The sequence below is a fragment of the Coptis chinensis genome, chromosome 4 (genome assembly GCF_015680905.1).
Source record: "Coptis chinensis isolate HL-2020 chromosome 4, ASM1568090v1, whole genome shotgun sequence".
Classification (NCBI taxonomy): domain Eukaryota; kingdom Viridiplantae; phylum Streptophyta; class Magnoliopsida; order Ranunculales; family Ranunculaceae; genus Coptis; species Coptis chinensis.
Genome location: NC_141459.1, coordinates 79,833,201 through 79,845,633, shown reverse-complemented (window position 1 = coordinate 79,845,633; position 12,433 = coordinate 79,833,201). Strand labels below are relative to the sequence as shown.

General features: G+C 35.5%; 1 protein-coding gene across 1 annotated transcript; it reads left to right on the top strand.

Annotated features, from left to right (window-relative positions):
* Window positions 1–11,587: 11,587 nt before the first annotated feature.
* On the top strand, window positions 11,588–12,195 carry LOC147505004 (uncharacterized). Its single transcript, XM_086605439.1, has 3 exons — window positions 11,588–11,881; window positions 11,970–12,088; window positions 12,150–12,195. Exons 1-3 carry the CDS (start codon window positions 11,606–11,608, stop codon window positions 12,193–12,195), a joined length of 441 nt encoding a protein of 146 aa, XP_086461565.1. The 5' UTR covers window positions 11,588–11,605.
* Window positions 12,196–12,433: the final 238 nt, after the last annotated feature.

The following is a 12,433-nucleotide window of genomic DNA, read 5'->3' as shown; positions in this document are numbered from 1 at the left end:
AGAAGTGAATCAATGAATTCTCATTATGATCAATTCGTTAGTTAAACGACTACACTTATGGAATTTGTCCATGGTAATGAGAGGTCTTTGGAATCGATAGCCGGGAATGAAAGGGAATCGATTACCGTGCAGAACATACTTCTCGCATTGTGGCTAAGGATGCTTTCCTCCTCAAGCATGCAGGTAAAGTTTATACCATTAGTGCTTTCAATAAATTCAAGAAACATTTAGAAAAGGCTAAGATGAAGTATAGAATTGTGGGAGAAGAGATAGACATACATGGAACAGGAATTTATCACGGTGAAGACAAGAGACATTAAGCAAACTTCAATTTGGAAAGTGACTTTTTAATAGAGGAACTTTGGAGGGTATTTGTGAATGTAAGAATTTTCAGTTCGAAGGATTACTTTGTGCTCACATTTTAAAGCTTTTTCAGCGTTATGACATCGAAGAGATTCGGATCATTTTATTTTGAAGCGGTGGGCCTAAAAAGGCAAACACATACAGAGCGGTGTTTGATGGTGGACTAGTGGTCGGTCATGAAGACCATGAGCCATTAAGAGTTGCCCATTGTATCAAGGTTGCTACTCAATTGGCTTATGATGCATCAACTAGTGTTGAGACATATGCATATTTTATTCAGAAGATGAGTGAAATGTCTATTGGAGTTTCGGAGCTTAAGGAAACTATCAACAAAACGGATGCAATGAATAATGAAGCACCTCCAGTTGAAGAGCCTATAGTTGATACCTCACAGGTAATTTATTTAGTTTGTTTTTTTTATCTTTGCAATGATAAAAATCTTATTTGATTTTAACTCTTAAATCTTCTTTTCAGCTCTTGGTTTTAAATCCCAACATTTCTCAAGCGAAGGGGAGGAAGAAGAAAACGGGAGAATGAAAAGGCCCGAGGAGGAAGCCTTAGAGAATCTAGGAAGAATGTGTAAATCTTGTAATAAGATTGCTAAGCCACGACTCAGAAATTGTCGAGAAAAAATAAAAAACAAGAGTGTGGAATGACATGCTTGTTGAGTGTGGAAGGACCGTTGGTTATGTTCTCTTGCCTTTGCCTTTTTTTGGGTGTTTTTTCTAATTCTAAGAATTATAAAAATATCCAATTTTTGGGAGCTTACACCAATGATTTTGGTTTTTTTTTATGTCGGATAATTGATACTAGAAAAATGGCATGAGGCAGCTGATCCTAGGTTGTAGAAATCATTGGTGTAAGCTCCCAAAAAATTGGATAGTTTTATAATTCTTACAATTAGAAAAAAAACACCAATGATTTCTAATTAGCAATTCAAACAATTCAAAAATTCAAAAATTGACATCATTAGGTGTTAGGTGGTGGCGCCGTTCCAATTTTTTGAATTGTTTGAATTTTAAAATTGACTATCCAGTTTTTGGGAGCTTACGGTGTGGAAGGACCGTCATTTTAAACATGCCTCCACGAACACGAGGAGGATTAAGCACCCAAACCGAAAAGAAAATGTAGCGAAGTGCCACCAATTCCCATTGTTTATGAACCCAATGAAGAAATCGCAAAATCAACAATGAACACTTAATGTTCATACTCTTGTTGGACTATGAACATTCAGTGTTCATACTCCCAGTGGACTATGAACATTGAATGTTCATACTCTTGTTAGACTATGAACATTCAGTGTTCATAGTTGATGCAATACAGTTTGCCAATGATGTCAATGAAGTTGGCATATGATGTGTATGTCAATGAAGTTGACATACGTCAATGAACTGGAAAAGCGGGTAACAAAATCAGAAAGACATGGACGTGCCCATATTTGATTGGAAATGTCAAAATAAGCATAACTCCAAGGTAAATTAAACCCATCTCCAAATTGAAGAATTATACACAAATCAATACCCAACTATGAAATTTTATGCAGAGATGGCTTTTGTTAGGAGGAAGAAGAATGGGGTCGTGGATTTTTTGTGGATCTATTTTTTTTTTTGTGAATAGAAAGTCAAATGACCATTGTACCCTCTCTTATTTGGGGTATGAACAATCATTGTTCATACCCCAATATGAGCTATGAACACTCATTGTTCATATGAACATTCATTGTTCATACATATTTGGGGTATGAACAATCAATGTTCATACCTCACTATATAAGCTGTGTACAACACTATATAACAGAGAAAGTTTATATACGACAATGTATAAGCTGTGCACGTGTGGAAGACTACCAAAATGGTTAGATCTAATCTCGACCACCGATCTAAAATAAATGAGATGATCTAATCTCAACCGTTTACCAAAACAAAAATAAAGATGATATTATTATCGGGAAAAATCACTCCTCTCACTGCAAAACAAGGGGGTATCTCAAATTAACCATTCTTTGTTCATACCACAGTCATGAGCTATGAACATTTTTTGTTCATATCACAATTGAACTATGAACAGTGAGTGTTCATAGTCCATACTGTACGTATTATAAACAATCAATGTTCATAGTCATGAGCTATGAATATTCTTTGTGCATACTACAATTGGACTATGAACAATGATTGTTCATAGTACGTACAATATGGACTATGAACACTCATTGTTCATAGCTATGTTCATAGTTCATAGCTATGGACAATGAGTGTTCATAGCTATCGAACTATGAACAATCATTGTTCATAGTCCAATTGTGATATGAACAAAGAATGTTTATAACCCATAATATGATTAACTCTTAATATCACTGTTCATAGTCCAATTGTGGTAACTCTTAATATGATTAACTCAAAACCAAAACTGAAAACTTTAATACAAACTACCAGCCTTTATATAAATGAAATACCCTAATTTTCCAAAAACTCAAAATTTTCCAAAAATGGAAAGTTTTGGGATAACCATATATTAAGAAACTACTAATCAAAATAGAATTAACCCAATTGACCAAATCGAAAACGGAATCTCCTATCAAAAGATATAAAAAAAACAAAACTTTCCTAAAGCGGCAAAAAACATGATTTTGAAGGCCTAAATGATGGTGCCCACAACAAAGCTGTGGGTTATGCTTATTTTGACATTTCCAATCAAATATGGGCACGTCCATGTCTTTCCGACTTTGTTACCCGCTTTTCGGTTCATTGACGTATGTCAACTTCATTGACATACACATCATATGCCAACTTCATTGACATCATTGGCAAATCAGATTGCATCAACTATGAACACTGAATGTTCATAGTCTAACAAAAGTATGAACATTCAATGTTCATAGTCCACTGGGAGTATGAACACTGAATGTTCATAGTCCAACAAGAGTATGAACATTAAGTGTTCATTGTTGATTTTGCGATTTCTTCATTGGGTTCATAAACAATGGGAATTGGTGGCACTTCGTTACATTTTCTTTTTCGGGTTTGGGTGCTTAATCCTCCTCGTGTTCGTGGAGGCATGTTTAAAATGACGGTCCTTCCACACTGTAAGCTCCCAAAAAACTGGATAGTCAATTTAAAATTCAAACAATTCAAAAAATTGGAACGAAGTGCCACCACGAACACGAATGATGTCAATTTTTTGAATTGTTTGAATTTTTTGAATTGTTTGAAACCACCATTATGGTCTTTGTTTCAAGGAAGGTCGGCAGATTGATTATCATCACACGTTGTTAGTGATATTTTTTTTTGTTAAATCATGAAACGATTTTTTTTTTCTCAAGAAATCAAAGGAGCCTTTAGAGTGAGGGTGAAAAGAGTTTTTGATTTTTGGCGAGCACGAACGTAATGAAATGATAAGGGGCCTACATGACGTCATCTTTTAAATGCCTATCATCTGGAAATTTTGTACCGTTAGATTAAGATAATCCAAGAGTCCAAAAATTGAGTTAAACTTGAGTCAAATAAAATTGAGTCCCAGGAACCGGACCCTTGTTTTTATCACAATTGGACTATGAACAGTGATTGTTCATAGTCCATACTGTACTATGAACAATCAATATTCATAGTCATGAGCAATGAACAATTTATGTTCATAGTCATGAGCAATGAACATTCTTTGTTCATATCACAATTGGACTATGAACAATGATTGTTCATAGTCATGAGCTATAAACATTCTTTGTTCATATCATTCAAAAAATGAGTTGGTGCAATATTGTCAGCATGCACCTATATCCCAGACACTATAAGAGGGCGGGCGCCTATTTAGGTTTAGGGGTGCGCCTATATCCCAGACACTATAAGAGGGTGGGCGCCTATTTGGGTTTAGGGGCGTGAGCCTATATCCCAAGCACTATAAGAGGGCGGGCGCCTATTTGGGTTTTACTTTTCAGTTGTTATTTTCGGTGAGTAGATTGTGGGCTTTGTGACTATGAACAATTGGACTATGAACATTGATTGTTCATAGTCATGAGCTATGAACATTCTTTGTTAATAGTCCACAAAGAACTGTTTCTGTATCCAATTGGCATTCAAATACAACAATAATGAATGAACCCATATAAACAATAGCATAGCATTGAATTATTTTTTACATTGCTGATAACAAAGCTTTAAGTTTACAAAGCTTTCAATGTATACACTAACACACCTCGATCAAATACTTGAAGCTACACAAAACAGGTAACAAAATACAAACCAAGAAATGGCTAGATTTTCTTAATCAAACATTGCTTTTTCTTAATTCCCATAAAAAAAAAGTTATTTAAGCTCAGCTCAAATTGCAACATGAAACAAGCTTGAGGGAGCTAGAAACGAGTAGAACCTCGAGTAGCTCGAAATTCACTAATACTTTGTCGGGAAGTCAAATTTCAGCATGTTCAGACTCGGCCCATATTACAGCACAAATTAACTTGCTCGAGCCAAGAATGAGCGGCCCATCATCTGAATTGTGACATTTTATAGACAACTAAAGCTCAACCAAATGGATCGAATATATATTGTTTTGTTTTCCAAATTAGCATACGCGATGTGCCAGCATGTTTTTCTATTAAAGTTTGGTGGTTAATACAGTTTCAATTTCGTCTACTTCCTTGGATTTATGATTTCATCCTGAGCACACGCAAACATTCTCACAAGTACATCATAAACACCTCCCAATCGTAAATTGTATTTATGGGGGTATGTGTGTGTGTCTGTGTGAATTAGAAGAATGCTAATTTATTTCCACTCTCTTACTATTGTTGGGTTTGATCATGGTGGTGTAACACTTCAAATTTCCTCCAATGATATAATTTGTAGATTTAAGTCTACAATATACGTATTTGATTGCTTAGAAAATTTTCTCATGAAAACAGACATTTTCTGACGGAAAGTAGTCAAAGTACTCCCCATATAATTTCTTTTGGCAAAATTTGTTATATGAAAAATCAATATTTTCCCCTATCAAAATTTTCTACAAGAAAAAAACGGAATGCTTTTTCAAATCAAATAACTCATCAGTTCAATTGTTCAAAAATCCCAATTGACCACTCCACTAATCTTAATCAATTTTAACAACATACGGCAGTATGATTGACTTTGATTGACTTTGTTGACTTCAACTGATTGAACACGGTTTTTGACTGATCGAAAAGGTAAATTCAATGGGGGCTCATCGGTGATAAACTTTCTCAGTTATATAGTGTTGTACACAGCTTATATAGTGAGGTATGAACATTGATTGTTCATACCCCAAATAGGTATGAACAATGAATGTTCATATGAACAACGACTGTTCATAGCTCATATTGGGGTATGAACATTGTTCATACCCCAAATAAGAGAGGGTACAATGGTCATTTGACTTTCTATTCAAAAAAAAAAAAATAGATCCATAAAAAAACCACGACCTCATTCTTCTTCCTCCTAACAAAAGTCATCTCTGCACAAAACTTCATAGTTGGGTATTGATTTGTGTATAATTCTTCAATTTGGAGATGAGTTTAATTTACCTTGGAGTTATCCTCATAAATATGAAGTGGGTTATCCGGTTATCTGTTGAAGTGAATTCTTTGACTTCCATTGAATCATTGATAAAGAAATACCTTATATTGTTATGACACATTTTTTTATGTAAACCATTGGAAGGAATTAAAGATATGGTTGAGTTGAGAATCTTGGTGAGTTTTTGTATCTGTTTGATTCTATTGTTGGCGAGGAGGTAATCAATTTTCAAATGAGTTCTTCAAACTTGATTGAGTTGGGTTTTAATTATATTTTCCTTTTGATTCTTAAGATTTGATTGTGGGTTAACCGGTTCCATTGAGTTTCCAAGCAGAGTTTTCATGAAAAAAACGTGGTGGTGGGTGTCCTATATAGTGAGAGAGAGAAAGAGGATGAGGAAAGAAAAGCGCCAGTTTTACCTAATTTTCTAATCTAATTTGTGAAAGAAAAATAAAATGACTATTGTACCCTCTCATATTTGCTTTGTGAAATTAGCGCAAGATCCGGGCGTTGGATCGGGTATAATCGAATGGGACGATGATGAGCTGTTAAGATGGGTTGTCATTTTAAAGTTTGTCAAGGTAGCCAGACCCATATATATATATATATATATATATATATATATATATATATATATATATATATATATATATATATATATTCTTCACTTAATTATCGAACATACATATGAAAAAGAAACGAAAAGCATGTAAGAAACATGTCTACGAAGTATTAGTAATGTCATTAGTTTGTTTGTAATCGTAATCGTTAATCAATTGTTAGCTTAAGATCAGTTTGTGCATATTTTGTATATATGGTTCAAAATATGATTAGTAATTGTGTTTACATTTCACGATGATTCTCTATTTTTTTTCAATAACAAACCAGCCTTTTTTTTAATGATATTTGAGATTTACTAAACTATATCATTGCATAGATACTAGTCTAAATCAAGGCCCAATATTTCAATATCGGGGGATATATTGGACCTTCCAAAAACCGATATATATATAGCCACATTGTGGACACAGCCACAGGTACTATAGCCACATTGTGGACACAGCCGATCCACACCTTTCATCTCGTGCATCAACAGAACTGATCCTACGGACATAGTCCATTCTTCTCCAAAAAACGAAATTCCAGAAAAACCAAAATTTCATGAATTTTGAAAACAAAAACTTTCTGAAATAGGATTCAAATAAAAAATCGAATGTTTACCTTCTTCTCCAAAAAAATCAGTGTTTACGAATCAATCTCCTCCAATTTCACCGATCTCTCTCCAAAATCTATAAAGGAGAAAGCGAAAACAAATTTTTTTGTGTTCAATCCATAAAAGAGATTCATTTGAAGAAGAAATTAGGTATAACTATTCTCTCAACTTAATCTTATTTGGTATTAATGGTTCTTGACTGATTATGTATTTATGTGTAGTGATGATTAACCTTTATGTATTCTCCACAAATTCATTATTAATGGTTCTTGACTCGAGAGTTCACAAATTCAGTATTAATCTTATTTGGTATTAATGGTTCTTGGATCGATGTGAGTTCACAAATTTCTTCTTCTAATTTATGTGTGGTGATTATGATTATGTATTCTTTTCCTTGCAATGAGATAAGCTAGTGTGTAGTGATGATTAACCTTTATGTTTCTTATGGGTCATCTCATGGAACATTCTTCATGACTTTAAACGGCTACCCCAACTACACAAGCAATTTGCTCCACCTACCTCTTTTGATTCAAAGACAAAGTAGTTGTTCCTCTTCCCGTGAGTTGCCATGTGGTTCTAACTTATTATTGTACACTTAGTTTGTTGATTTCAAGTACTATAAAAATCGAATGTTTACCTTCTTCTCCAAAAAATCCCCAGTCTTGGCTACACTCTCCGAAAACAATTAAGGTTTGTGTTTACCTTCTCTCTTTTAATCTTATCTCCAAAAATTAGTGTTTCACTTTCGAAAACAATGTGCTAATTAACCATTGTTGTGTTGAATTAAGGTGTTCATTGTGAATCAATCTTCGTTTCAAGCTTGGTTTAAGTCGGAGCAACCTTTATTTTTCTGAGTTTGTTTCTTCCATTCAAACAAGATTTTGTTGTTCATAAATTGGGATTTTGCTTCTTTTTTATGGAACTAATTGGCGTTGCTATGGGTTTGTTTGATATTTGTTTGCTTTATAAACATTTAAGTGGGATTAAATTATTAATTGAAGATATTTTGTTTGTTTACTTGATTGGATTTATAAGAGATGAATGATTCAAAATAAATAAATCATTAAATCAAGCAATGAAGTTATGAACGGTGAACTCTGTCAAAGTTCGGTGAACTCTATCAGAGTTTTGAACTCTTTCAGAGTTCAGAGTTTTGAACTCTGTCAGAGTTCGGTGAACTCTTTCAGAGTTCAGAGTTTTGAACTCTTTCAGAGTTTAGAGTTTTGAACTCATTCAGAGTTTTGAACTCTTTCAGAGTTCAGAGTTTTGAACTCTGTCAGAGTTCGGTGAACTCTTTCAGAGTTCAGAGTTTTGAACTCTTTCAGAGTTCGGTGAACTCTATCAGAGTTTTGAACTCTTTCAGAGTTCAGAGTTTTGAACTCTGTCAGAGTTTAGAGTTTTGAACTCTGTCAGAGTTCGGTGAACTCTGTCAGAGTTCACAGTTTTGAACTCTTTCAGAGTTCGGTGAACTCTGAAGTGTATTTTTGCATGGAGATTGTAAATTTCTCCCACATACGTACACCCTTTGGGTTTATGGACTACGACGACAACAATAAAAGTAACACAACACAACACGTCAACACAGTTTATGCAGATTACCATATTCATATATTGCAGTCCATTACCTGTTGAGGGATGGGGGGTGTTATACGAACCACATCACGAAGATAACTAACAAAACCATCTTTCAGTAGATACTCCATGCCCATTAGCTCTTCTACTTTCTTGCTTCCTCCAAGCTCCACTTCCTTCAGTTCTTCTGCCTCTATAGCATCCCCTCCAAGTGTCATGACAACTTCATTTATAAGCCCATGCTTCTTTAAGCTATCATACATTCTTAAGGCTAGATATTTAGTTGTTTCTGGTGAAGAGTTTTCAATTTTGTATCGAACTTCTGGTGATGAACAGCTAGATACTCCTTGCACCTTTTCATTAAACGGTACCGCAACAAATCCATCACTAATTGTCGAGTAACGATCATTGCTGAAAGAAACAGCTGGTGTTGTGTTTACAAATGCAGGGTTATTTTCAATATTCCACTTCACCTCTAAAACCGAATCATCAGAACATATCGACATGTTTGTTACATAAGTTTGGGTAAGTTGAACGTTGAAGAGGAGGAGAGCTGGAGAGGAGCAGTTTCATTTAAACACTAGAGAATATAGGATGTGCGCTGCTTTTATATGATAGAAATAAGATGTTAGTGATTTATTGCCTAGTGCCTTTAAAAAACGATAAACATCGCAACATTTTGGGCAGGATATTGGTGTTAGTGATTTATTGCCTAGTGCCTTTAAAAACCGATAAACATCGCAACATTTTGGGCAGGATTGATGTAGAACATAGAGCCTATGTTTATTGTCTAATTGTTTTTAGTAAATCCAATTATACTAAAAACAAGTTATTTTCATTTTTATTCTTTAAGCCTAATTTAGAAGTGTCTAGAAGTCTAGTTTGTGAGTTCTAGTAGCCTTAGAAGGTTACTATCATGATATAGATAGTAACCTTATGAACTTATGAACTCTGTCAGAGTTTTGAACTTATGAACTCTATCAGAGTTTTGAACTCTTTCAGAGTTCGGTGAACTCTATCAGAGTTTTGAACTCTTTCAGAGTTTGGTGAACTCTGTCAGAGTTCGGTGAACTCTATCAGAGTTTTGAACTCTTTCAGAGTTCGGTGAACTCTATCACAGTTTTGAACTCTTTCAGAGTTTTGAACTCTGTCAGAGTTTTGAACTCCTCTATCAGAGTTTTGAACTCTGAACTCTGACATCAGAGTTTTGAACTCTTTCAGAGTTCGGTGAACTCTATCAGAGTTCAGAGTTTTGAACTCTGTCAGAGTTTTGATGTTTAAGTTATTTACACTGTTTATGTACATTGGGATTTTTGACTGTTTAAGTTATTTATATTTTTAATTTTTTCGATTTATAGAAATGGAGACAGAGACATCAATGTTATGTTTATCCAAGTTCAAAATAAATAAATCATTAAATCAAGCAATGAACTTATGAACTTATTGTCTCTCTGTTGTTGATATCACTAGATTTTTATTTGAGGCCATATATCCGGAGTATCGCTTTGCTTGATTCAAAATAAATATATAGCTCTCTGTTTCGTAGTAACTGTTCTATCTTTCTATCTTCTTTTTTTTTATATAATGTTATGTTTGATTCAATTCTTTTGAATTTTAGACACCCATTTTGTACATGCAAATCATAGTAGGAGTGTGACGCTTAACTAAACTAATTAAGGTCCCGACTACCTCCATTTTCCCCTACCACCGGTACTCTCGCATGGTCGTAGTAAGGCTTCTTTCCAACTAAGAATTTGCCATGAAGATCATGCAAGTACAAAAGATTAAAAGTTTTTGACATTTTAGTTTATGTTGGATGTCCCAAACTAGCAAGAGAGACGCCAAAATTCATTAATGTGTATCGCCGACACTGTTCTTGCCTCAAACTCAAGACCACGTGGCTGCATTTAACTTGCATCTATGCCATATGCTCGAATCCAACTTAATAACTGATAGCAATTTTTCTATAATGCCTCCTGCTATATGTATATGTGCAAAGTAGATGCATTTGACTCTCTGAGCTTTTATCGACTTCTTCATCTTGATGTGCTATGTATACACCGCTGTGACTTTAATAGCTTCTACACTCAGTTCATATTCATTAGTTTTTTAGTTAGAGACTTAAGATCGAGTATCGACAGTTGTTCCCCTTTGACGTTGGTCTTTCTTCGTTCCTTCACTCGTGAGATTATGGCCCTTTCATTTTCCCCATCGAGCTTCAACTCTTATATTGTCTTTCTCTTATGCTGCGTCGACTATTTTCGTTTTACAAATGTGCTTCTTTTTTCGATGTTCATTATCTCCATGGCGGCTTTAAAGTTTTACATGAGTCGTTCTCGCAAAGTTTTCCTAGTTGATTTCGCATGCTTGAATTAGATTGGGTTTTTTTTATTAGTGTGTGGAGGGGGGATTTAATAGAGGAGTATAGTTTGCCTAGATAGCATGCACACCTTAGATATAGATTGGCATGCACACCGCCTTATTTTGTTTTTTGTATTTTCACGTTGGTATTGCAACAATTTGAATTAGTTGAAGGGGGAATGTCTTATTTTTAACTCCAATTTCTTTTGTAGCAATGCCTCGAACAAAGAATGTGAATGTGAAGAATGCAGCAAAAAGTGTTTTCACGGGTGCTAAGAAGTTGTTAGGTGGGGGGAGTAGTAGTTCGGGTCGCGATGAGGAGCCTGAGAAAAAGAGAGGAAGGAGAACAACCACTTCGGCATCAGTTCGTAGAGTGGATCGGAAAGCAGATGATCCCAGTAATGTTGTAAGTGGTGTAGAGTTAGGAAATCAAAAGAGAAGAAAGGGGACAGTTCTTAGTGATGTAGATGTAGATGTAGATGTAGATGTAGATGTAGATGTAGATGTAGATGTAGATTTAGATTTATATTTAGATGTAGATGACGATGACGATGACGATGATGATGACGTAAATATGGATCGTGGGAAGAGTGTAGTTCTAAGTCATGCTGATAGTGAAGAAGAGGGTGTTGATGATGCAGAAGAGGAGACTGACGAGGAGGAAGAGGACGCGGAGGAGGAGGAGGAGGATGACGAGGAAGTCCATGTACCTGTACCTCCAGTGAATATTGTGAGAAAGTCTAACAATGACTTGGAGTTCAAGAGAGGTGTTTATGGAGGTGGCCCTTGTGTGTCACATCTGTTGTATGACTATGCAGTGCACGTGGCTCGCGATGTTTGGGAGGGGCAGGTAATATTATCATTTAGTGTCTATTAGTATTTAAATTTTGTATTACGAAACTTGTGCATACATTAATACTAAGTTTTTGTTGTTTTAGGCGGAGCGAGGGGTGTTGAAGTGCCATGGGCACCTAAACAAGTTGGTACAATGGGATATCAGAGGAGAGTGTTCAGACTGTTCTACTTTTCGCGTGGAGCTTCAAAGAACCGGGCTTATGTGCTCGGTCTTAGGTGTATCTGAGGCATCGGGATCTGTGTTGGTCTGCGTTTGTGGAGAGGTGGCATCCGAGACCAACACGTTTCATATATGTGTGGGCGAGATGACAATCACGTTGGACGATGTTTCCCAACTCTTAGGAGTTCCGATCAGAGGCAAAGCAGTGACTGGGGACACTGATTTGACCTTGGAACAGACAAAAAGACTCCTCCACAAAGATCTTGGCATACCCATGGATAAGATAGATGCGGAGATGAAATCCAATAAGTTCACTTCCAAAGTTAGGATGGATTTCTTGATGAAGCAGTTTGCTGGGAAGGTAACGGATGAAGATTTACGTGATGA